Source organism: Acomys minous, assembly GCF_964271855.1.
Source record: "Acomys minous genome assembly, chromosome: 2".
NCBI classification, from domain to species: domain Eukaryota; kingdom Metazoa; phylum Chordata; class Mammalia; order Rodentia; family Muridae; genus Acomys; species Acomys minous.
This window is the reverse complement of record NC_140484.1, coordinates 88,896,747-88,923,067: the sequence shown is the minus strand read 5'-3', so window position 1 is coordinate 88,923,067 and position 26,321 is coordinate 88,896,747. Positions and strand designations below refer to the sequence as shown.

Genomic DNA, 26,321 nt, shown 5'->3' with positions numbered 1-26,321 from the left:
CTGAAGAGTGATGAGACACTCCATGGCTGCTCTGTCCTCTTCATGCCAATGTCCTTGAGTGATATAGGCAAGCTTCCTAGGAAGCTGCGGATTTTGGTGTTTGCTATACTGGAGCAGGCTGAACCTAGACATCATCTTAGTGGGCACGTCTGCACATTGAAGAGTTCTAACTAAACACCAGAACAGCCAGGGGCTCGTGCCAGACCTGATGTTAACAGTCAAGGGTCCAAGCGGTTAGTTACCCTTGGGAGATTTGGCTACCAAAGATAGAATGTGGGGCTAGTAACACAGTGCAAGCCAGCTAGTGATGACGTTTTTATCATCCTTAAGTTCATAGCCGGAGTGTTAGTGTGGGATACCTTATGTCCAGACCTTGGCAAGATGCTTCTGAAAGTCAAAGTGGAAAGCCAGCAGCAGTGCACAACAGATGAGATCGCTCATGTGCCTCAAGCCTGGCCGGCAGAAGGGGGAATGAGGATATAACCCTGCAAGTCCTAGGCCATGGCACTGCTGTGTGGGGCCACAAAGCATGGCATTATGACAAGAACCCTTCCACAACTGGAAAGAATGAATTTTTTTTTAAATGTGGCTTGAGGCCGGGCGTGGTGGTGCACACCTTTAATCCCAGCACTTGGGAGGCAGAGGCAGGTGGATCACTGTGAATTCGAGGCCAGCCTGGTCTATAAAGCAAGTCCAGGATAGTCAAGGCTAACACAGAGAAACCCTGTCTCAAAAACAAAACAAAACAAGAAAAAATGTGGCTTGAGGCCGGGTATGGTGGCGCACGCCTTTAATCCCAGCATTTGGGAGGCAGAGGCAGGTGGGTCACGGTGAGTTCGAGGCCCCTGGTCTACAAAGCAAGTCCAGGACAGCCAAGGCTACACAGAGAGACCCTGCCTCAAAAAACAAAAACAAAAACAAAAACAAAACAAAAAAAATGTGGCTTGAATGTGTGTTTTTGAGGTAAAGTGTCCATTAGCAGTAGGTCGCTTTTCTTACAACCTAACAATCCAGGATTGGTTATTTGGGCTTCCTCTTCTTCCCCAACCCTACGTAGTGAATCTGTTTGTAGGCCCCTTGGCACAACTGTCAACATACCCTTCAGGGCCTATCTCCATCTGTTTCAGACTATCTTGTTGCAAGCCACTCACATCGTGTGGACTGCTAAGGCCTCCTTCACCGGAGCCCTTCGTTTCACTCTTGCTCCCCAGCAAGCTTACTCATTAGAGAATTGTTTTTGGTTTTGTTTTTGTTTTTTTAATGTCAACCCAACTGAACCCTGAGCCTCCTGTCTCTTCTGTCTCTCCTGTCTCTTCCTGGCACGTTAGAACAGAGTCCAAACCCATTTCACTCAGCCTGACTTGGGTGCCGTATCACCACACACGTGTCCCCCATGAGGATGGCAGCAGCCTCCTTCTTGGCTTGCAGGCAACCTCCCAGTTGCTTCCCTCCTCATTCTGTCATGACAAGCTTGCTCCTACCACAGACCCATCGCAGTAGCTGCTCCTTCTGCCAGACTTGTAAAGTCTCTTCTCATTCATGTCTCTTCACTAGGTGCCAAGTCCTCAGAGAAGCCTTCCCATCACTCTGACCTCAACTACCAGTGCTGAGTCCTATCCTCTTCCTGTGGACATCCTGAGTCTCCCATCTTCCTCCCTGTTCCTATGCTCGTGGTGCAGCCTCCTCGAGGAGTACGTGGAGAGCGGGCCTCGTGGTTATCACTCATCTTTGCCTCCCAGATGACTAACAGTACCTGGCACATAAAAGTCTTTGCACTAACTAGATAAAAGAATGCAGACGGGCAGATTCAAGGTTCTGAGCAGACACGCAACAGCAATAACAACTTAACTATGACGCTCTCTCCACCCCACCCCCGTAGAACCTTTTTCCTGAGCATCTCAGGCAGCGGGGCTCTTCGGTGTTGGAAAAGATGTGCTCATCAAACCAATCACGCAGGGCTACCAGGGAGCCTCCAGCCAGGGGACAGTTCCAAGTCAGACATCCCTCCAAGGGAAGAGCAGAGTGCCTGGCTGCCCAGCTGTCTCTTTCTCTCATTGCTAGTCCATGCAACACGCCTATTTCACAAATTTCCATAACGCCAGTTGGGTAATTAGATAATTAATTAAGGGGCCTCATTTATATTAGACCCACAACTCCTGGCCTTACCACCCTGCCAGATGGGAAAGTGTACTTTTCCTGGGGAAACACAGCCGTGAATTGAAGGTAGTTGGGGGTCAAGCAACTCTGGGCTGGGGTTTGTGGCTAGCATGTGTTAAAAGATCCAAAGAGTTCAAGAAGCCTTCTGTAGTGGTGCTTTGGGGCATAGTGGGGGTTTTTTTTGTTTTTGTTTTTTTGTTTTAAGCACACATGCAATGAAATCAAGCAGCCAGTCAGATCAGTGGCACTGGGCTTTACAGCTAACAACTGGTGGCTCAAAAAAAGACAGTTATAATGTGCATTTCTACAGAACTTTCTCCTAAGTCAAAAGCTTTCCAGTGCCTAGTCCATCAGTCTTTTTTTTTTTTCTCCCTGCCATTAAAGCAAGTGATTTGTGGGTGATCTTTTACAGACTGGCTTAGAAATTTGCATGTTTGTTCCCACTGAACAAGTGGATTGTAAATTCTACTTGGTTTCGTTCTGTGGCCAGTGTGAGGGGCAGGCATAGGTCCCTCTGGAAACCTGGTCCCTATCCTGTAGGGCAGGGACCATCCCTGCTCAGCACAGGCCTCCTCCACTAAGCTTGAGGCACACGGCTCCCACTGTCTAGGTTAAACAGAATCCAGACATATTCACAGGCACTGGCTCCCAAGAGTCACCTGCCCATCCCCCTTGGGAAGGCTCCTATAGCCATTTGCCATTTTTCTTAGGCATTGCCTCTACTTCTCCTGTGGCAAAGGAGGGCCATGTCTTAGCACAGAACTTTCGCATCCACTAAGATGATCTTCGCGTTTGACTCTAAACACTTGGCTTGTAGGTCAACAGTAAAGGGATCTGAAATCCATGCCGTGGGAATAAACGTGCGTGTGTGTTACAGGCCAGTTCTGCCAGGGGTAGGCAATAGCCCTGGCTGCTATATGAACACACATCTCCACTGGGCCTAGAGGAGCCCCCTTGTAGCTATCTCGAGGCCATGCTAGTTCCTCACAAACGAGAACCACAAACTGCATAGGCTGCCCTACGCAGCTGAGGTGAAGGACGCCTGGATATCAGCAGTGCCATCTGTCCCCGAGAGGAGCCCACCTGGACTGCATTTCCGCTTGTGTTTTTGCTTGCTGATGTGAAGCCGGCTGGAGGGGCTGGCACGGGGCTTGGGGAGTGGCCAGCCCCTGTTGCGGAGGAATGCCAGCCTGGCACTGGGAAGGCGCCCCGGCCGCCTGAGACCCGGCAGGTGGCAGAGGAGATGATGCAAGGTGCTGCTTCTGAGGCGGTGGCGGCTGCTGCTGCTGCTGTTGCTGCTGCTGCTGCTGCTTGTATCGGGAGAGGCTGAAGAAGAGGCCTAGAATGGCCTTGAGGTTACCATTCCTGATCTCTGCAAGACAATAGAGAGGTTCTTGTCACCAGAGGCATAAATGTGGGAAACAGCAAACCTTGTCCAACTGACGTGATGACTGAAACTACCATGGCATTTTAAATGGTTTTAAGAAATCCTAATTTTGTATGAAACATGCCCTCCCTGTCAAACCGGAAATGACTTAGCATAGCCAATCTCCTTGTTATTTTCATAAATAAAACTTAAGTTTCTTGCTTAATATGTGTGAGAGGGTTTTTTTTTTAAACAAATGTGTAAAATGCTTTTCCCCAGACAGTTTAAATAAAATAAAGTTTGGAGCTGGAGCGATGGATGGCTCAAAGGTTAAGAACACTGGCTGTTCTTCTAGAAGATCTGGGTTCAATTCCCAGCACCATATGGCAGCTCACAACTGTCTGTAACTCCTGTTCCAGAGGATCTGACACACTCCCACAGATGTACATGCAGTTAAAACACCAATGTACCTAAATTAATAATAAATACATTTTAAAATAAAATAAAATAAAGACCCTGTCAGCCTTTCTTTCTACATTTAATGGGCTTCTTTTGCCCACCTGAGTTCAACTCCTGGACATCCATTAAAATCATCTCTAAACCACACAAAATTAGTTTAGTTTCCCCATGGGGTTGCAGGAGCTGTGCCAGGCAAGTCAGAACTGGCTGGCTGGCTGGCTGGCTGGCAAGGGCCAGGAGGAACTTCTCAGTAAGAATACCACTGAAAGAATGAACATCTTCCTCAAGACCGAGCCTGTGATCTGGACGAGCCCGTGGGCCCTGGACTGCTCTTTGGCACTAGCAGAGACAATATGGTCTAGCTCGGTCTGCCAAGTCCACATTCTGAGCCTCAAGCCACACAAAGCATGCCAAGCTGCAGCCATCGAATCCAAATCCTTTCTTTCCTCTACTCAGTCATCTTCCTTTCAAACGCATGGCTCAGCTTCCCTTGACCTTTGGCTCCATAACTCTCATTCAGGTTTGGAGTGTGGGGGTAAGAGCCTAAGAACCAGCTTTTCTTCGACTCCCACGGAATACCTCCTATATTAAAATAAGTTTGAGCAGAGTGGGAAGAACTTTAAATTCCAGACGGTACTTTTCAGATATTAAAATGCATTTGCCTCGAGGCATGCATAAAGAGCTGTGGCAAGGAATAAAATATTTATTCCATACAGAAGCTGAGCATCCATCCTTTTATGTAGCATTTCTAACACCAGCTGCCAATGGCCAGAGGCTACCCTGACTCCAAGGGGTGTAGTAGGGCCACTGAGGAAGAGGAACATCAGAGAAGAAAACCCAGAGAGGCGATATTCTCCATACCCGCCTCCCCCTGCTATGCTTGTGAGTAAGGGGCCTAACAGAAAGCCAGGCCAAGGAAGCTTTACGGGTCTTGTGAGAGGGTGGGAGTCAGTGGCCTGTGTGGGGAGTGCCAGCCTCTGGCTGAGGAAACTGCCCTGGAAGCACAAGAGCTTCCTCCAAGATCCAGTGCAGAAGACTGTGTGAAGAAAAGTGATGTATACCCTCAGGACAAGCCATGCTCCCTGCAAAGGAAGATGGGAAGCCAGCCAGGGCTTCGGACCTATGTGCAATCCCCTCCCCCAAGTTAGACTGGGACAAAACTTTTGTTTCGCTGAAGCATCCCTTTCCCCAGGCTGTGAGGGAACTAACCACACAGACTTCTGGAAGCCGGTCTTCCTGCCACACTTTGGAAGCCCGCAGGCTCTGCGAAGGCTGACAGCAGCAGCCCAGAATTTACGAAGTCTACACCTCCAGACTCCAGCCTGCACTCTGCCTCTCTCCAGCTGTGCGAGTCACATCATCTCTCCAGCAGTGATAACTTGCACAGCCAGCCCCAGCACACAGAGCTGTCTTTACAGAGCAAATGAGGGCCTCTCCGTCAAAAGTCACGGTGTGTGAACAACGATGCTCTCCACCACTCTTAGTGTTCCAGGAAGACCAGAGCCCCAAGCACCCCAAGGAAAATGGCCAGACAGCTCTGGCTTTCGTGCTGTACCAACGATGCCTCTGATGGTGATGACTTTCCCAAAGTTACTGTGCAAACTATGATTTATTTAATGGTTATTTTATGAGTGTGAATATACGTATGAGCATATACGTATGCGCATTTTTATATATGTGTTTTCATGTTGTAAGACTCAAAGCCTTTGTGCCTTTTGCCTGCAGAAGAAGGTATTGAATTCCTGGGAACTAGAGTTACTGGGAATGGAATCCAAGTCCTTTGCAAGAGGAGTCAGTGCTTTTTAACCACTGTGACATCTCTTCAGTCCCCAGACTATAATTTTTAAACTGCATTTTGCTTTGTGTGCATGAGGAAGAAGTGGAGGCCACAGCATACCTGTGGAAGTCAGTGCTCCCCCTCCCATCATGTGGGACCTGGGGATTGAACTCAGGTCATCAGGCTTGGCGGCAGATGCCTGTTCCTACTAAACCGTTTATCCAGCCCCAAACCATACTATTGATGCATGGGCCTCTTAATTATGCTACAATGACATTTGAAAGTCAGGGATGACCTAGTCCAATGTCCAGCCATTGCTTATGAACTACCCCTTGTGACACAGGTTCACAGGAAGTGCCAGAGGCGAGGGCACACTCCCCAGCTCTGCTGTGTAGCTCCAGTTGCTTTCTTCCCTAGCCCAAGGAAACCAAAAGGAGCTGCATCCTGTCCCTGACTGTCCTTGTAAGTGCACAGACGGTGAGGCTGGGGCCTGAGAAGATGATTCAGTCAGGAACTTCAGTCATGGAAAACTGAAGCCAACAGTAAAAGACAACACACTGCTGGTCATCATTGGACAGAGGCCTGAACAAGGGAGGAAATTCAAGTATTGACATGGTAGGAACACCTATGAACTGGGCATGGTGTCATATGCTGAAATCCCAGCACTCAGGGAGTCAGAGGCAAGTGGATCTCTGTGAGTTCAAGGCCAGTCTGATCTACAGAGTGAGTCCAGGACAGCCAAAGCTACACAGAGAAACCCTGTTGTGAGGGGATATTCATACATGCACACATACATACATACATACATGCATATATATATATATATACACATACACACACACATACATACATACATAAGCACCTATGAAGGAGCACAGGGGAAACACCACTTCCCCTCCAAACATGAATTCACTGGAGAGATCACAGCTATTCTTGGGGATGAAATCTGTGTAAAATCTATTTTTGTCCCTTTTCCAGCTATCAGGATGGTGGGTGGCTTATAATTAGCAAGTTTATGACTTACTAGTGTGTACCTCTGAGCCAGACACCAGAGCGTGGTGTCAGTCATTCTGACCCTCTGGATGAAAACAAAGGGTATTGTCACCCCTCCATTACTTAAGGGGAAACGAAAAACTCAGAAAGGTGGTGAGACTTCCTGCTGGAGGTGGGACTTGAATCCAGGTTTTTTTCATAACTCAAGGGCTACTTTTCCTAACATCGTGAGACTTGGATTGCTTGCATACCCATCTCACATGTGGTGAATTGAAAAACAGACCAGATAATGTTTTATTTATTAAGGTAGCTGGTGGGTATATGGTATTCTTTAGTCTCCTGGTGTGCCCAACATTCCTTAATACATTTTTTTTAAAAAAGTAAAGCACACAAGAAAAACCGAGGAGGGAGAACAAAAAAATCTAAAAAAGAATACTCAGGGGCTCAGGGCCAGCATGACACAGCGGTCACTATGTCCATATCAGCACTAAAGCCTGCCAGCCCACCCAGTGCAGCTGTTGGGGGGGGGGTGTCCATTCCCTAGATACCTGGCCATCAAGCCATTTGCTATTCATGACTGTTTGCTTCCTTTTCCCCTAAAGTATTTCTACAGGTCAGAGGCCATGGTACTATGCCAGCAAACACACTTTTTCTTGGCACTTTCATTATAAAGCTCATGGACTCGTAAGCCAACCCTGGGGGTTGAATCTCTGTAGTCCATCACTTAGAGGCTTCGTGTTCTTGTAAGATTCAGGGCCTCTGGTCTCCATCTCCTTCTCCCACACATTGCGGACATCTCAATATACCTTCCTACGGGGATGAGAAACTGAGCAGCCAGCACCTTCCAGTACTCCCTCACTGTGTATTCTGAGCTCAGAAAACACAGGCTCTTGAACCTGCAGACCCCTCAGCTCCCTAGAGGGCTTTCCACCCAATGGGAGCCAGAGAGAAAGCCTGCTCACCAGGCTTTCTCTGATGGTCACACAAAGAAAATCATCATTAAAAAACAAACAAACAAACAAACAAGAAAACCTCACAGTGGGCCAAGTTCAACAGTGGCTTTTGATTTCTTCAAATAAACTGAAGTACTACACTCCCTGTATATAGGTTAAGTATACAAAAATTATAAGTATACAAAAATGTATATAAAATTAAGTATACAACCCAGTGATTTTTAGTGAGTGTGATCAGTTCTAATATTAGAACATTTCTATTAATGCAATTTCCTGCTCTAAAAGCAATCAGTCCCCAAACTCCCAGGCACCCATGAAGCTGCTGCCTCTACAGATATGCCTTTCCTAGACACCATATGTAAATCATGTAATTTGTCCGGTTTTGTATTGGCTTCGTTTACTTAACATATGGTTTTCGTTATTGTTGTTTTTGTTTATTTTTAACTTTCTTTTTATAGTAGTAGGGATTGAATCTAGGGCCTCCCACATGCTAGGCAAGCCTTCCACCACTGGTTCCATCAGCAGCCCTTAGCATAATCCTTGTTCAAGCATGTCAGGGCATGCACTGGCTTTACAGTGCTGCATGGTATATCACTATATGGACATACCATAGTGTACTTATCTGTCCTTCAGCTGATGAACTGCTAGATTTTTGTTTCTGTATCACAAAGGGCTCAACACAGTTGCAAGCTCTAAAAGCCACATGGCTTATCCTATGGGTGGTCCGTAACAGACAGTATCCTGAATAGCTAGGATGGTGTTCTGCCCACATTTCCAAATGGTATTCGTCTGATGAGCCAGCTCCACAGAGGAAGCTGAGAAACAAAAGCCCTAAACCCACAAGAATGTTGACATTTCCCAAGGCTTTGGGAAGGAGCCTCGGTCTGCATGTGATCAGCCAAGTTCACCTAGACTTCTAACACAGGTTAAAAACAGAAACACCCAGATTGAAGTGCCCGGCCCAGGGAGACTCTGGCTGCCTAAGCACCTGCTTTCTTTTCTTGGGCCATCCTCCTTGGAATGGAAAGACAAATGGCACAGACCATTCGGTTCTGGTGGTGTTCACTACTGTCAGGACATATCCCTTCCTTGGTTTCTGCCTGACCCCTTTGTTCTCACTGGCTTGTATTAATCTGCTTAGACAGAAATACTTATTTATCTTAGATATACAATAAATCTACAGAGATGATATAAGTAACACCAGGTATGATGGCTAAGTCAAACAATGGGTTGATTTTTGTTTGGTTGGTTTGGTTTTGAGACAGGCTTTCACTGTGTAGCCGTGGCTGTCCAGGAACTTGATCTGTAGACCAGGCTGGCTTTGAACTCAAGAGGTCCGACAGCCTCCGCCTCCCAACTACTGGGATTAAAGGTGTGTGCCACCACCACCTGGCTTGTTTTTCTCTTTCCGGCCTTGTTTTGTTTTCTTGAGACAAGGTCTCATGTAGCCCAGTGTGGCCTTGATCTCAGTCTATAAGCAAAGATGACCTTGAATTTGTGATATCCCTGGCTCGACACTCTGGACTCTGGGCTTGGAAGCATGCATTTCTATACTTGGTTTGTGTGACGCTGCAGTCCAAGCCCACAGCTTCTTGCATGTAGGCAAGCACTCTAGCCAATAAGCATGCTACCAACACAGCCATCTCTGGCAAAGTTATTTTTTCAATACTTTTTTCTTTTTGTTTTTTTGAACAGAGTCTCAGTATGTAGCCTTAGCTTGAGACTCCCTAATGGACCAGGCTAGCCTCAAATAATAGAGACCTAAAGGCTTTGCCTGGGATTAAAGGCGTGGCCACCACTCTGGACTGTTTTTACACTATAAGGAGGAATCCCAGCCTAGTCAAGGAGTCATGTATATTACAATATGCAGATGGCAACTGTGAAACTCCTATCCAACTCCCGCCAGCCCTGCTCCTGCCAATAAGTGCCTGCATAACTGCCTTGGACCACCCAACCATCCACCCAGCTCTGGTAGCCCTGTGTCCCACCAGCGGCACTATCTATGGGGAAGGTGGGACAGGAGCACAGAAGCAGAACCCACAGGGACAAAAAGTGCCACTCATTGCCACGCTGTTGATGTGAGGATGGCCAATGGACACACTGCACCTGTTCCCTGCACCCAAAGGATGCAGAGAGACTTCCTGCTCTCCCACCCAAGAAGAAAGGAGGATCCTCACAAGTCGGCAATTGATTTCATTTCAAAAGCACAGACTCTTTTGGGAGTCACCTAGAAGAGCCGCTCATGATGGCTGAGTCCAGGACCTCCCACTTGCCTCTGCCATAGTCACCTGTAATGCCAGAAAATCATCACAGTACTTAAAAAAAAATAATATTGCTTTAACGCCTTTCGTTTTCCTTTTGAAGCCAATCAAGTGCCCCAGGCTCCTCTTCAGAAGCAGCATGCTGGCAGCTGGAAAGCCCCACAGATACACCTCCACCCTTTCCCAGTGATTACAGCTGGCTCTGGAACTGGCTGGCTGAGCGCACCTGGCCCGAGGTGCTGTAGTAGTGTAGACCTGCCCCAACCTGCCTTTAGAGAGCCACACAGAGCCTTTGTTCAGGCCCAGATGGCAGGTCCCCAGGGGCAGTGGCTACAGTGATAGCCCACAGAGGTGGCCCTGGTCTGAGCATCCCCCTAACCCCCCTCCTCCGCTCACTGCCTCCTGCACTCTTGGTGCCCTTGAAGCTCCGCCCCATCTCTTTGCTTTTGGAGAGGAGCCAGAATCTGCCAGTTTAAGCCTGCCTTGCCCTGGGGCGATGCTCAAGATCTGCCCTGCCCACAGTCCTTCCAGACTCCACCTGTCACATCTGACAACCTGTTCCGGGGAGAGCAGACTACCTGGGCTTTGCGCTTCCAGGCCCTGAGTACATCTTCCCCTGTGATGGAGAAGCAAGGGTCAAGAATGAGGTGAATACCATTGAGGGCTGGGCACACTGGGTGCTTTTGGGGTACCTAGGTCTACAAGTTGATTGTGACTTATAAGAGCTATGCTTTCTGGAAGTACAGTGCTCAGTGCAGCTTTAAAAAGCAAAACAAAACAACAACAACAACAACACCCAGATCACCTGCTTGGACAGTCTGGGGATATTCCCAGAAATAAGGCTGTGTCTCTCTAGCTTTTCCAAGGTGAATAGGCACTTACCAGAGACGTCACTGCGTGTGTGTGTGTGTGTGTGTGTGTGTGTGTGTGTGTGTGTGTGTGTTTGTGGGTGTGGGTGTGGGTGCATGCGCGCGCGCGTCCCCACATGTGTACATCCAAATGCACTGTGCGGAAGAACCTGCAGAGGCCAACCTCTGATGTCTTCCTCCTTCACTCTCCATTTTGGTTTTTGAGATGGAGCCTCTCATCACTGAACCCGAAGCTTATCAACTGGTGAATTATCTGGTCACCAACCTCCACCTTCCTTGGTTAATAGGCAAGGCCTGAGATGCCATGGCCAGCTTTTTACATGAGTTCTGTGGGCTCTGGCTCAGGTCCTCATGCTTTCGCCAAGAACAGTTTACCCAGTTTAGCCGTCTCCTCAAGGCCCACTCATTACAGCTTCCAGCCAGTCTCTCCATCAGTAAACTGCAAGTCCCAGCTCCAAGCATGAGATTTGGAGCCAATGCTGACAGGCCCACCAGAGCACAGTTGGCATTTGTTCAGTAAGTAATTCCTGGGTAGACGTTTATGCCTTAGAGTATAGAGAGGAAGGGCAGATGGGAGAACAAATGGAGCAGCAAGGCAGACAATGGATAGCTGGTTAGGGCCAGGGTTCACCTCCAGGCCTAGGGAGGAGGCAAGACCACAGCACTGTCAATTCTGGGAAAGTCCCTGCAGGTGCTCTCCTGGGAGGACAGAGGCTTGCACCATTCCCACACACCAAGAGGAACGTGTTCTGCCACCTACTGGTCAGCACAGGAATAGCATAGGGGAACATCCCGTACACTGAGTTTGTGTCTACTACCGAACTCTATAGGCCCCAGCAGGGTACACAAAGTCCACAGAGACAAGGCCCACAGTGTAGGTGCAGCAATTTTCTAAGGATCCTCCTGTAAGTCCTGAGATTAAGGTTGGCCAAGCTACTCCCGAGACTCACGGAATGGGGTGACCAGACCTACCCAAGGCCACGCTTGGCAAAAGGATAATTACAACCCCTTTCTGACACACTTCACAGACAGGCACACCCTGCCCAGAAGCCACCCACCCCCCAACATGGAGGAAGCAACAGCTCAGGAACACAGCCAGAAGACCCAAGCTTTCACCTCTTGGCAGACACAAGGCATAAGCCCACGCACGTAGAGGCCATGAGGTCTACAAACTTACCTGCTCTATCTGTGGAGTCCAGCCTCAAGGCTCCCCTCAGCCCCACCCCAGCTTCCAGGGCCAAGGCTCCCCTACATCTTTTCAGAGCACACTCCTGCTACGCTAGGAGAAGCAATTGGAACGCCCCAACTGCTTTACCTGTTCCAGGAAAATTGGAGGCAGGTGCAGCCTGATTAGGTTGGGAAGATGCCTGGCCTATGGCAGCTTTAGAGCTGGCAGCTGCCTATGTTTACAAACGAGGGTGGGGGTGGGGAGGGGGAAAGGGGAGAGAGCGAGGGGGGGGGGAGCGGGAGATTGAGGGAGCAAGAGAGGAAGAGAAAGAGAAAATTCCAGATGGAGGTGTCGTCTGAGGAAGCTGAAAATAATGGCCAGCTGGCTCCAAACTATTACCCCCCATCTAACACCAAGCCACCAGCCGACATTATTGGTGCTAATTAGCCACCAAATTCAAGTTAATTAAAAGCTAATCAGGAGGTTAAACGGTGGTAGTGTGTTCACAAACCTCCCTCTCTCTCTCTCTCCAAGAACAAGGTTAAGGTGCCATCACTAAGGACTAAGTGGGTCCCCCCGGGACGCTGAGTGGTTGAACTTAAACGTTCTCTTGCCCATAGATAACTGATAATAATAGATAACTGGCTGGTTGATAACCTGCCGCACCACAGCCCCGGAAACCAGTGAGGTCCAAGCAGGCACTTCTCCCGATGCGCGCGCGCGTGCTCTCTCTCTCTCTCTCTCTCTCTCTCTGTCTCTCTCTCTCTCTCTGTCTCTCTCTCTCTCTCTGTCTCTCTCTGTCTCTCTCTCTCTCTCTCTGTCTCTCTCTCTCTCTCTCTCTCTCTCTCTCTCTCCCCACCCGAGATCTCTCTGGCATGCAGACACAGCATGCACATGGGGCTGTGTTCTTAAGAGTCACGTGTGAGCGGTCAGAAAGTTAGTATCCTCAACCCTGCCTGAAAGGACACCCAACCAGTACAGCACACCCGCACCCCTGGTCTTCACTGCGGTGATTAATTGTTAGGAAACAGGTGGGCCTCGCGACTGATGAAAAGGCGTGGGCTCTGACTCACCTTCTGCAGACAGCCCCTGGGTGTTGATTCCCTTAGCTGCCAGGAAATTCAAGCAGGCATCTATGTTTTCAATCTGGAAGGGGGGAAAAGCACAAGACATATTTAATACCCATTCAGCTTTCTCCAGACACCCTCACGAGGAACCAACAGCAAGCAGAATGCACTCAAAACAACCAATGAGATAGATGCAGCAAGGTTAGGACTCTCAAAGCGCTGTCTGTACACGCACAGGAAGCAGTTACTTAATATCCCAACCGCACGGTGCCAGAAGCCGAGGCCTTGGATTGCTCGCAGATGCCAAAAATAACCAGGGTGGAATGGGATCTCTCATCTTGATCAATGTCGCCACAGTGTGATCCTCAAACCAGAGCAGTTGCCAGTTACACAGAGAAACTGATAGACCCACCCAGTCTCCCAGCTGCTGGGAGAAATTTCCAGTCACTAAAGATGCAGGCAGTCAAATGTCCAAGTGGTGAGTGGCAGGTTCAGCAGGAGTCGGTGTTTACCCACAGAATTCTCAGCCTGGCAGGCATTGCAGGTGACCACAGAGGCCCATGACCTCTGGGATGGCCCTGTCCTTTGTCCTCTCTGTGGCAAGGATAGAGCCACCAGCCAGAGTCTGGGAGGCTGCCCATGTTTGCTAGCGCTGACACCAAGGCCAAGGGCAAATCGATGTCAGGCCCTGAACAAAAAAAAGCAATCCGGTCGTCCCCAAAGGTCTGATTTGACTTCAGCTGTCAGGCCTAATTACTTTCTGTTTTATAGGAGAGTATTTTGGCCTGATGGATGTCTCTGGTGACCAAGAGTAAAAGAAACGACTTTTGACTGGCTACAACAATCTTTGGATTTCACAGAACTCGAACCACACAGTACCCATTCCACTTGCATCCACAAATAAATCCCTGCAACAGGATTTCCCAGACGCCTTCAATGTTTGTATGCACTCAAACCAGTGTTTACGGAGTTGATTCTAAACTAACAAAGGACTGTCTCTCACAATGAACGTCCTGCCCCCCCCCCCCCGCCCCCAAGCAATGTGTCTATAGTCCCCAGAGCCACAGCCAGTGAGAAGTGTTTTGTCCTAACAGCTCTAATCCGTGTGTAGCCTGGCACTGTGCTGGTCTTCACGAAGTTTGTGGCCACTCTGCCACCCACTACATGTTCCTTCTCCACCCCAGTCTCTAGATCTGCTTCTACCTCCAGAGGTCTTGAATTTGGGGAGTGTATTATAACGTCTAACAATTCCCCTGCTTTTATCGTGGTCTCAAGGTAACGGTGGCTCTCATAGTGATGGTGGCACCGTTTAATCATAGTGAGAGCCACCTCACTATCTCCTTCAATAGGCTGTGGGACACCTGGCTGAAACTGTGCCATCTTAGAAGAGCCCACACAAGCTGAGCATGGTGGCGCACACCTTTAATCCCAGCACTTGGGAGGCAGAGGCAGGCAGATCTTTATGAGTTCAAGGCTAGCCTGGTCTACAAAGAGAGCCCAGGCCAGCCAGGGCTCTGTGTAACAAAGAAACCTTGTCTCAAAAAACAAAAAACAAAAAACAAAAAAAAAAAGGAAGAGACCACACAGTCTCCAGCTAGAAGTGACTCTCTTCAAGCACTTAAAAAAACAAACAAAGCCCAGGTTCCCTCTCCTTGCAAATACCCAGCTCACCGTGAGGCTCTCACTAGGCACACTGCTGCTGTACAGTCATGAGGCCACCAGGTCCTACCATCTTGGAGGGGAGGGGAAAGCAGGGAGAGAGGAAGAGATCGCTGCCTATGCCCTGGCACATGGTGTGTGTAGGGTAATCTGCTCCCAATTATAAGTATAATAAGAATTACATTTCCAAATACTCTTTTACCCCATTACAAAATCCTGCTTGAAAGAGAGAATATTAGCCATGAGAGACAATACTGTCTGTGATGGCTTGTTTCTGCTATTTGTACAGCAAAACAATTAATGGAAGGTTGTGAGCCCTCAAAGAGGCACTGTCATCGTATCCACAAACATACAAATATATGGAACATATGTGTGTATATACACATATATTTATTATTTATGTTGCCCGGGATAAATTTGAACCTCTCCAGCAAGCCTCCTGCCTCAGTCTTTGAATTAGCTGGTACCATGGGTATGGTAGCACGGGTATGTGTGACCATCTCCAGTCCAAGCCACCATCAGTTTGGAACCACAATAAAAGCATGGCATTTGATGAGTATTATGATACGCTCCTGTAATCCAAGCACTTGGGGGGTGGGGGGTAGAGGCAGGAGAATTGGAAGTTGAAAGCCAGCAAGAATTGGAGAGATGGCACAGTGGTTCAGAGCTTCTCTTCCAGAGGACCTGGGTTCAGTTCTCAGCACCCACATGGTGTATCGCAACTGTCAGCAACTCTGCTTCCAAGAGATCTGATGCCCTCTTCTGGTTTTTACAGGTAGAAGGATCATGTGTGGCATGCATGCATACACGCAGGCCAATAATCACACATATTGCTCACCCACATTCTTCCATGGCTGCCCTTTTTATAATCCCATGCAACTTCTTTAATAGAGTGTCTTTATCTTGCATGTGATTGACAGGAGAAGCTTAGGTAATTATATCCCCCATAGGAAAAGAGAAAAGGAAAAAAAAATTGTCTATTGTTGAATTCTTGTTAGTGCAAAATTTAAATGTAGTACAGTTAATATTTACCCTAGAAAGGGTCATGTAGTAAGGCTAAGTAACAATGTGAAAGTTCTGGTGGGGGGGTGGTGGGAGAGAGAGAAAGAGAGAGAGAGAGAGAGAGAGAGAGAGGAAACACATTCTACAATACTGTACTTCTACAGAACTCTCTTTTCAAGGATCGGGGAACACAGTTATCCATCACATGTACAGAACACTCAGTGCACACAGCATCAAGTGTGCACAGCACGTGGCAGGCCCCTTCTGCCTTTCAATTCAGCCATCTGCTAGGATTCCTTATAGCACGCAGTTCTATGAGAAGGATGAATAAGTTATAACAAGGCACACTTTCTCCTTAGTTAATGTTTTTGAACTTCTACCATTCTTTTCGTAGAACGTCAGTCAGCACGCCTTCACTGAGTGGGAGAAAGAGTAGAAGAGAAGTCATCGCTGTATGGGCACCATCTGAGGCTGCCATTAATGCAGGTGGGGGGAGGGGTGTCAACAGCCACCTAGTAGGTAGAGGTCAATGACAGTCCTACTACCCTCTCCTGCACTTAGCAGGAGGATAACCCTCACTCTCCAGAGAAGAACTATGCAGTCAGAACACCAACAGTGCCGAGAATCCTCAAACTGGATGATTCATTCCTTCAGTCAGCCTGGCTGTGCAGGTGTCAGCCCTTGGGCTCCTCCATTCTTTGGATGCTATTGATTTTAGTGAGGACCCCACGACAAGGGGAAATGAGGCAAGGAAGCTAAGGCCAGATTAAGTGAAAGGTCTGGGAACTGCACCCAGGAGGCCCTGCTGTCTTGCTCAGGGGCCGGCAGCCATTTACTCTTCTTCCTTGGGGGTCCACAGAGCCATCCCACACCCACCCTGATTCCCCCAAAGCACAAGAGTCAGGGGAAACAGCTGAAACTCCTTTCCTTAGGTGAACAGGAAGGGCAGAAGAAAACCCAAAGGACAACATCCAGAAGGCTGAACCGCACTCCCAGAGAGCCTTAGATGAGAAAATGAAAACTGGGCCACCGTGGTGAGGTCACACACAAGCCTAGAAGTACCTTGAAACTGTTCCCAGTGTTCCGAACTCTGCACAAGAGGAGTTAAAAAAAATTGCTCAAGTCACAAACGCACGCTTTAATCATGTTCTTCTGGGGCCAGAAATCACTCCTGACAAGGGGGCTGGGACCCTCACTCTTTTCATCTGCACCCCAGGAACACAGTGAGGCTGAGGAGCAGGAAGGGGTCAGGCTTCGTTTGGAACGAGATCAGAAGCCGGGCCTGCTGCTTTGATCCTGGTCCTCCCATGATTACAATTTACCTTTAGGTTTTCCTCCAAATACAGCACAGGTGAGCAACCCAGGTCCAAGGCGGCTGTTGAGACTGCATGCCAGCACCCCGCCCCAGCACCATCCCCGGGCTCATTATAGCGCAAAGACGCCCTCGTGCCATCTCTAAAGAGACTCCAGGCTCATGTGTGATCCAGACACCCAGTGTGAGCTGAGGATCGCGTTAACACTGGGAGGCAGAGAGAGGGAAAAGAGACTCTTAACAAGAAAAGTATGTAAATATGACCAGAGCTGTTCATTAGCACGGTGCAGCCAATATAAACCACTTTCCAAAATTAGCTAAGAGAAAACAAATCTGTGTTAAAGTCTGACATTCCAGTATTGCCTAAGGGGACTGGGGATGGGTGAGGAGGCTTTTTGTAACTGTTGCCATAGTGATGCGTCAAGAGCTCCAGGATGGTATTGTCCAGTGGGCAGCATCAGCTGAGGTTGGAAGAGCAGCACAGGGGCCATCATGTGGCCTAGAGGCCTGGAAGCAGCAGGTGACTGTCTGAAGGAAGGGGCAGGAAAAAGGAGCAGACGAAGGCCCAGATGCCCTTGCCCAGAATCCTGCTATTTGGAGCCAAATGTAGCAGAGCCATTACCCTCAGCAGCCCTTTCTCACCAGGGTATCGCCATCACTTGCAACTTGAATAGGTTCTCTACAGTGTCTGTGCTTCAGGTTTTCAGAGCTACCTCCGCAGCTATGTGTGCGTGACAGTACTCAGAAACTCAGACGTCCACAGACTGTAAGGCAGAATGGTCTTTATTCCCAGTACTAGAGAGGCAGAGGCAGGGGCATGTCTCTGAGTTCACGGCCAGCCCGGTCTATATAGCAAGCTGCAGACAGCCTGGGATACGTAGTAAGAAACAAACAAAAGAGCTCCTATGTGAGTCAGGATCAAGGCTTGACTGGGTCTCATGCTAACAAATATGCAAACCACGAAGGAAGTACTGTTGTCTATCTCCTCCTTAGCTTAGACACTGATCAAATGCCATCTGTTGTAGTGGTTGCTGTGGCAACATCGTTCTCTGAATACCAGCACAGACCAGTGCAAAACAAATGAAAATGCTAAATGCTAAATGCAAGTGAAGACAACGCTCTCTCCTGGAGCTTGGCGCTTCTGGCAGGATGGGGCCCTGGCCATCCCAAGTCCATATAAGCTTCTCACTGTGGCCCTTAGTGCTCTCCACTCTGAAAGACAGCAATGGCCCAATGCACCAAAGTCAAGCCAGGTTGTAGGCACGTTTAAAAAAAAATCACAAGATGGCTAGATCCTAGGCAAGGCTAGTTTTGAATATGCAAGTTCTGTCACTCAAAAAACAGTGTGACTTCTAAAATCAGCTCAAATGACTTGCTTTTGTGTGTGTGGGGGGGGGGGGGAAGAAAGATTGGCAGAGACAGAGAGGTTTATTCCTGTATTTCTGATGGTGCTACTTGCCATGAAAAATAGCCATCACTAGGCTGTCAAGATGGCCCAGTGCGTAAAGGTGCCTCTGCCATCAAATCCCAATGACTGGAGTTTCAGCTCCAGATCCCACAGTGGAAGGAAAGCCGTCCTCTTCACATGTGCACTGCGGCACATGTGTACGTGCACTCACACATGTACAGTCACTTAGTGATATGGCCCTGGGAGGGATCCCTACATAGTGGGCACTTTGGCTGACTGAAAGAATGAAGGGGAAAGTGTGTTAAAGCCTAAGGAAGAGACAGGGGTAGGGAAGGAGGGAAGGTGTATACTCACATATATAAAGTAAAATAAAAATAAAAATAATAGGCCATTTACTTATTCACTTACTCACATGTACTGAGCAACACTGGGTGGTGGGGAAATGTGCTGGCCATGGATATACAATTAGTGAAAGAAACATATGTGACCTCTGACCTCATAGGACCTATAAGTGCAATATAGGTGAACAGACATTCAGTAGTGCACACGTAAGGACAAGGTGATGAGCTGCCATGGTAGTAACAAAAAAGGAGATGTGGGGTGCATGCATGCTGAAAGAAGATCTAGTCACGGGCAGTTTGGCAAATGTTTCCCAAGGAAGTGGCAGCATGCCAGGCCAGAGCCAGGGATGTCTCATCAGCTTTGTTTATTGATGTGGCCCTGAGAGGGCCCTCTACATAGTACTTAATACTTGCTGAATGAAGGAATAAAGGGGAAGAGATGGGGAGAGGGGAGGCAGGACCTTTCCATCTCTTGGGGGAAGAAGCCTTGTCAGGACCGCATCCTGCCCCATCACCAAGGCAACCGCAGCTACCTCCTTCCCAGCAAGCCTGAGAATGGGTTATTCTGTGTTGGGCATGGCTCCAGCCACAGCCTCCACACGAGGCTCCAGGGATTCTGGACTAGCACAGAGATGAGAAGGCACAGAAGTAGCCTTCAGCATCTGATCCCATGCATGCGTTTGCGTATTCTCTCCCTAGTCAGGGTTCCCAAGGACCCAAGACATACAAGACAAAGTATATTTCTATGTCTGGTAACAATAAAAAACAAACAAACAAACAAAATATCAACTTCAAACAAACAAACAAACTACATTTCAAGGACATGCCCTCCTAACTACTGGTCACCCAGGAGCTGCTGCCTTTCCGGTACAGGCTAAGGGGACTGCCAGGCACCTGCCCTGACAGCTTCACTTTTGTTTCCTCCCGCCTCCGTCAGTGTGACCCCGGAGAAGCTCACATAGAGTTTTGATTTCAGAAGGGGACTTTAGATGTGAGGGACCACGTGTCCATTGTCGATGTTTTCCTAGACAGAAAAAAAAAAAAATACAGGGAGCATCCGGGCCTGAACTTCTGTAGATCAGCCAGCTGCTGCTTGCCAGGTTGACTTGTCAATCAGCTTTTAGGGATGGTTTGTGGTTACAAAGTCATGACCAGATTGGGCGGGCGGGTGGTGGGGGTCATGATTTCTGGTCTCCTGTCACAAAGAAGGGTGACAAGAGTAAACACTGTTGTGCAATCAGAGCAACTGGACATGAGAATGGGAAAGCTGTCCCTCAAAGAAAGACATTCATTCATGTTCAAGTTGAAGGCTAGTTTGTAGTCAAGACGATCAGTGCATAAATACTGAAAACACCAGGCCGTGTCTCAAAGATGTACAACTGGTTGCTAAACACTTAAAAGCAAGTTACTAGCACCTTTCATTGTTATATTTTTTTCTTTCTAAAGATTAAAAAAAATTGATTAATAGTGTGTGTACATGTGCACACACACATGTTTGTGTTTGAGCATGTGTGCCACAGCACACACGTGGAGGTCAGAGGAAATTTTGTAGAGCCAGTCCTCTCCCTCCACTTTTACATGCCTGCTGGGGATCAAATTCAGGTCTCCAGGCTGCACAGAAACTACCTCACCAGCCCTGGGTGTTTTTGTTTTGTTTTGTTTTGGTTTGGTTTGGTTTGGTTTGGAGACAAAGTCTCACTCTATTGTCCAGGCTGACCTCAAACTTACAGTAGTTTACCCTGCCCCCCCTTCCTGGTGTTGGATTATAGGCATATCATGCCCAGTCAATTTTTTAACCTAAAAAACATCAACTTAAGCTCTATGTCAGGCTCCAGCCACTGTCATCATATATCAAAGCTGCCTTACAGCCAAGACAGTTTATCTAAGTGGGCTTGAAACTGGCAAGCCTGAGAAAGTGGGAATCGGGCTGGGTGTGGCTCACTGCCCCTTGTCTTCCTGTTTCTCTTCTTGCTCTGTTGCCTTTCTCCAGCTCTTTCCTGTGATTTGGCAGCATTATCTACCATACCATTTATAATATTTATAACATTCGCTTTCCAAGATGCTGTCAAGAATTCCTTGAATAAAAAAAAGGGGGAGGGGATTGGACGCTTTATAGGCGTTTCTCTGATGTTTCAGCAAAATGGGTTAGTCCATATGGGTAAAAGAAAACTCTAGAGGGGGGGAAAACTGAAACCAAGCATCTCAAATTCCTCCGGTGACTATCTTTTTCCACTGTGTCTCCCCAACTGCCTAGACTATTTCAATTTCCTAGGGTTTTCTAACTTTCCATAGTCCCCCTTGAAACAAACGGAGCCTGAGAAAGGTGCTAACGCCAGCCTTCACCCTGGAGGCTCCCAGAGTGGATACGCAGAGGTGAGCTCTGTCCCGTTCCATGGATGGCAGCACTGTAAGCAGAGGCAAGCCCCTAGTGGTGCGGATCTTCACACAGCACAACTGTGCCCTGGGCATCTGCTGAGAACTGAGAACACTGCTCTTCCTTCTTCCCGCTCCAACTCATCCCCTGTTCACATTTGCTTTTTGGTGGCTGTATCCAAACAATGACCAAGGGCAACTTGGGAGGAAAGGATTTATTTGGCTTACGCATTAACAGTCCATCATGAAGGGAAACTAAGGCAGGCGCTCAAGGCAGGAACTGAAGCAGACCGCAAGCTTTGTTCAGACTGCATGGAGCGGTGCTTCAGAGTTTGCTTGCTCCCTCTGGCTTGCTTAGCCGCCCCCTCCCTTGTTCATCCCAGGCCCACCTGTCAAGAGATAGCACCACCCACTGTGGGCTGGGCCTTCCTCAATGAGCAGTTAAGAAAATGGCTGGGCGGGAGGGGGGGGAGGGAAAGAGGTCCCCCTCAGTCACAGTAATAGGGGAGGGAGTAAGGGGAAAATGGGAGGGAGGGAGAAATGGGAGGATACAAGGGATGGGATAACAATTGAGATGTAATATGAATAAATTAATAAAATAAATTTTTTAAAAAAGAAAGAAAATGCCTCACAGACAGAGCCACAGGCCAGCATGGGCTATTCAACTTTTCTGTTGAGATTCCCTCTCTCCCAGGTGGCTTGTGTCAAGTGAACATCTGACGCTATAATACTGGCACTCTGAAAAGTCAAGAATTGCAAGTGAAGAACAGAGAACAAAGAGAAAACTGACGAGGGTCAAGGGGCGATTGGCAGAGGGTGAGGAAACAGGGAGGTGTCTGTCAAAGGCACAAACTTTCAGCTGTTAAGACAATCAAGTCCCCGAGGTTCAAAGGCACGGCAGGAGCAGTGATAGACAGATGTGACAATTAAGTCAATGAGGAAAAATCACATACAACGTGAATGACCACTATAGTTTGGATCTGAAATGTCACTGAAATGTGCAAAAGGCTTTCACACTCCCCAGCTAAGTGCTATTGGCAGGTGGAACCCATTCAGTATAGGGCTTAGTGGGTGGTCTAGTCATTGTGAGTATGCCTTTAAGGGGCCAGGTAGACATGCCTTTCCCTAAGGCTTTTTCACTTTCTGGTACCCTTGAAGGGAGGAGAGCATTGCCCCATGTGGTGTGTCCCCGCCATGATCTGCTGCCCTGCTGTAGACCCAGGACCAACAGGATATACCAGATGTAGAGTGAAACCTCCAAACCAGAGTGCCCCCAAAAACTTTTCTCTTTGTAAGCTGATCATCTCAGGAATTTGTCACAGTAATGGAAAAGCTAACTAGGTAAAGCAAAGTTACATAAAATTGTAGATAGGATTTTGCAGAACCCTTTGGCTTTACTCTGAGAGAAGAAACAAAACCAAATTTTAACCAGAAAATCATGATGTCCAGTACTCCAAACACAAGGAAGCATGGGATGGTGGACACTTGCAGAGGAATCTTGTCTGAAGGGACTTAGAGGTCTCACACGGTCCTTGAAAGACACTGGCTAAACACTCTTTCAGGCCTAGGTGCAGACAGCACAGTGACAGAAAGAACAGTGCTGTCCTTCCCTCAAGGAAGAGCTGGCCTACTGGGCATGTGCTATCTTCAAGTAAACAACCGCTCCATAAGCTCACAGGCACAGCACTGTTAGAGCCAACTTACATACTTAAAACTAGCCATGGGCTCCTGCGTCCATTTCTTGTATCCCTGCGTGTTTATAAACCTACACTTAGGCCACCACAAGGCAGAACAACAATGCCGAACAGACGGCACATCTTCGCTTTATCCCCAAAACTGTTTGCACATATAGCTGAGGGGTTAGGTCTGAAGTATACACCATCGCTGATAATTAATATTTACCTGGGAATCTTTTGTAAGTCACATCTAAGATACCTCATACCAAGAAACTAGGTTCGATCAGTACGTCTAAACTCTAAAGTGTGAGTAAGGCCAGATGCCACTCAGTCAGAAACTATGAGAACAGAAATAGTTTAAATAGTATGAATAATTGAAATAGTTCTTAATTCCGCTTACTGGAGAGCCAGCAGGTCAGAGACGTGCAGCAGTCTCTGAATGAGGGAAGGACCCCGGACATGGAAGGTGTCCATTGCAGGACACCCTTGAAGTTCCCAAGGCAACACGATCCGCAGTGCACCTGTGCAGAAACAGTGGCTTCTCATAGAATGCTAATCTCTGTTGTTATTTATATCTTCATGCAAACATTCAGTTGAGCCAAATAAAACCTCCATTTATTGTTCAGAAAGTTCATGTTTGCTTAAAAAAAAAAAGAAGAGAAAAGAAAGACCCAAAACTCATGAATACTATTTCTTGTTGCCTATTTCTCAGTGCTCTAAGAAGGCAGGGCCCATCTGCTCACCTTGGCTACTCCAACAAGTATGATTAACTGCTGGGTGACCGTGAAAACAGTCCATTCTAAATGGACTCATGAACAGAGCAAATCAGAACCAACTCCCCAAAAGTCCTTCTCAAAGGCGTCCTATAAGAACAGTTACGCACAGCACATGAAGACAGAGGTCCAGGGATGGGCAGATGGCTCAACTGGGGAAGGGGTTGCACGAACCATGAAAACCTAAGTTCAACCTCAGAAACCAGAAAAGGGCCAGACTGTATGTTATGCCCTTGAAATCTCAGCACTAGTGAGGTGGAGACAAGGGGACCCCTGGGGCTTGCTGGCCATCCAGCTGTATAGTTCAAAGGGAAATTCAATTCCCCAAACCCCAAGACAGACCAAATATCCAGCAATGAGTTCAACCTAGACTGTAGGAAGATTTCTGGTGGTTAGACAAAAGCCAGCATTCCTGAGGTCCCCCTCTACCAAAAAGAGCCATTGCATACATGTATGTGCGCGCGCGCGCGCATGCGCGCGCACACACACACACACACACACACACACACACACACACACACACTCACACACCCCGGGTTAGGGTTAGAGTTGAAGGGCTTTTTGCTTTGCTTATGCAATCACTTTCTCAAAAATAGTGGGGGCAAGGGAAGGTGTTCCTCCAAGTTTTCTCTCATCACAGACTCCAATCCAAGGTGAACTCTGATAACCTTGCAGTGACCCAGGTCAAGATGAGGCTCCTGGGCTTTGAGATTCCTCCAGGAGGAGGTAACACAGAGATGAGACTTCAGCTGGGCTGTGCCACACACTCCGACTCCATGTCAGCATCACAGTGTCTACACACCAACATGGGCAACCCTCTCACCTGAGGCATTGCTACAAGAAAAATTTAATGGTGGGCAGAGAATTGAAGCACTTGAAATGGTCAGAGCGGGCACCAGTCATCACAATCGTAGGCTGTTCACTCTCTCTTGTCCAGCTTTGGGCAAGGTAGACGATCCCACTGTTGGCCTCACAGATGGGAAGACAGACACTGAGTGTGTGCCTTCCTAAAGTGCAGTTATTAAACAGAAGTGTTTTGTAAACTGTACTTCCCTGTGCAAACACAGCGTACTAACAACCAAACAGCAAGCGCTTCTCGAGCTAAGCCCTGAGCACTCCAAGGGCCGCTTTCCCATCTGTGGCTTCAGCAACATAACAAGGCAACTGTCAGGAAGGCGCCATCCACCTAGGTGAAACCCAACCTGTACCCTGAAAGGACATTTCACAGAAGAAGAAGGCAGTTAAATCCTTGGGGTGGGGGGTGGGGGGTAGAGGGTAGAAGGTTTTCAAGTTCAATCACGGTATTTTAACCCTTCAGAAGCAGAAGCAAGTTAAATCCTTGGCAGGGGGGGGGGGGGGAAGAACCACTGATAGGCTCATGTGGAGGTTTGAATGAGAAATGTTCCCTATAGGCTCATGTATTTGAACATGTGGTCCCCAGTTAGAGATGCTTCTCGGGGAAGTTATAAGACCTTTAAGAGATAGAGCCTTATGTAAGGAAGTGTGTCTTTGGGGGTAGGCTTTGAGGTTTTATAGCTTAGCCGCATCCCTGTTCTCTCTTTCTCTGCTTCCTGTGCGGGGATGAAATGTGATCTCTCTGCTTCCTGACTGCCAGGTGAGCCTCAGAGCCCTGCTCTGTGACTTTCCCACTATGAGTGACCCTATCTTTCTGGAACTACAAAGCAAAACAAACCCTTTCTTCCTATAGCTGCTCTTGGTCAGGACATTTCATCATAGCAAAAGAAAATAAACACGCACAAAGCAAAACTCCCCCAAAGTTCACAATACTTGCAAGGGCGTAAGAGTTTGGGGGCATCAAAATATGTACTGGGGAATAAACAAGGCAATAAAGAAATGGAAGAGTCTGGGTACAAGAGGGAATGGAGAGCCAGCAATGTAGCTCAGCAGAGAACACTGGCCTAGCACGGTCAAGACCCTGGGTTTGATCTGTAACAGTTTAAGGGGAGTGGAAGTTGGGGGGGGGATTGGGGGTGGGGAAGGTGGGGTGAACGTCACACATCCAGTCCACATCTGCCCAGAGGGAGTAGCTGCTGTCCAGTTTTAGCCAATTTTTTTTTTCTATAAAGAGCTAACTCATTGTGGCTTGATTGAATATCCTTCTGCCAAAGCATTACATCACTTTTTGTGATTTTTCATTTAACTAGAGACAACAGGTGGTTTTTTTTGTTGTTGTTGTTGTTTTGTGTTTTCAAGTTCTTCTGACTCTGCACTTGAGACTTGCAGGCCACCATCCTCCACCTCTGCTCAACTGAGCACAGGGCCCCACAGTTCTCGTGCGCACGCTTTAGGCGGCGGATGCCTTCAAGTGCAAACAGGCACCCCTCGCTAAGTTCTGTTTCATGGACATATAAAAAGAAAAAAGAATTTTAAAACCACACACACAGAAAGCAGTCCTTTGATGCTAGGCTGAACATAAGAACTCCATGAAGACATACGCAGGGAGGTGGGCCCGAGCTCGAGGCCCAGATGGCTTTTATACAAACCATAATCCAAATGCTTATAAATCATCATTGGCTTTCTCATTCTGCCTAGGAAGGTCTGAGGCACGCTGCACACCCACCCGACCCCCATGCCATCACCCTGGCATACACAAGTGCCCCAGCCTCGCTGAGCACCAGGTTACCAGCTAACACTCCCAACACCTCAGGCCTGGCATAGGTGTGAGAAGACTACCCCCTTAGATTTC

General features: G+C 48.0%; 1 protein-coding gene across 13 annotated transcripts in view; it reads right to left on the bottom strand.

Annotated features, from left to right (window-relative positions):
- Positions 1-26,321, bottom strand: part of NAV2 (neuron navigator 2) — a 367,465-nt gene that overhangs the window by 206,538 nt on the left and 134,606 nt on the right. For all 13 annotated transcript variants that reach the window (XM_084772850.1, XM_084772858.1, XM_084772861.1 and 10 more), the window contains exons 4-5: positions 13,077-13,149; positions 3,241-3,529 (exon numbers count right to left, since the gene is read on the bottom strand). In XM_084772850.1, the coding sequence (XP_084628976.1) occupies positions 3,241-3,529; positions 13,077-13,149 (362 nt within the window). The remainder of the gene's footprint in view (positions 1-3,240; positions 3,530-13,076; positions 13,150-26,321) is intronic.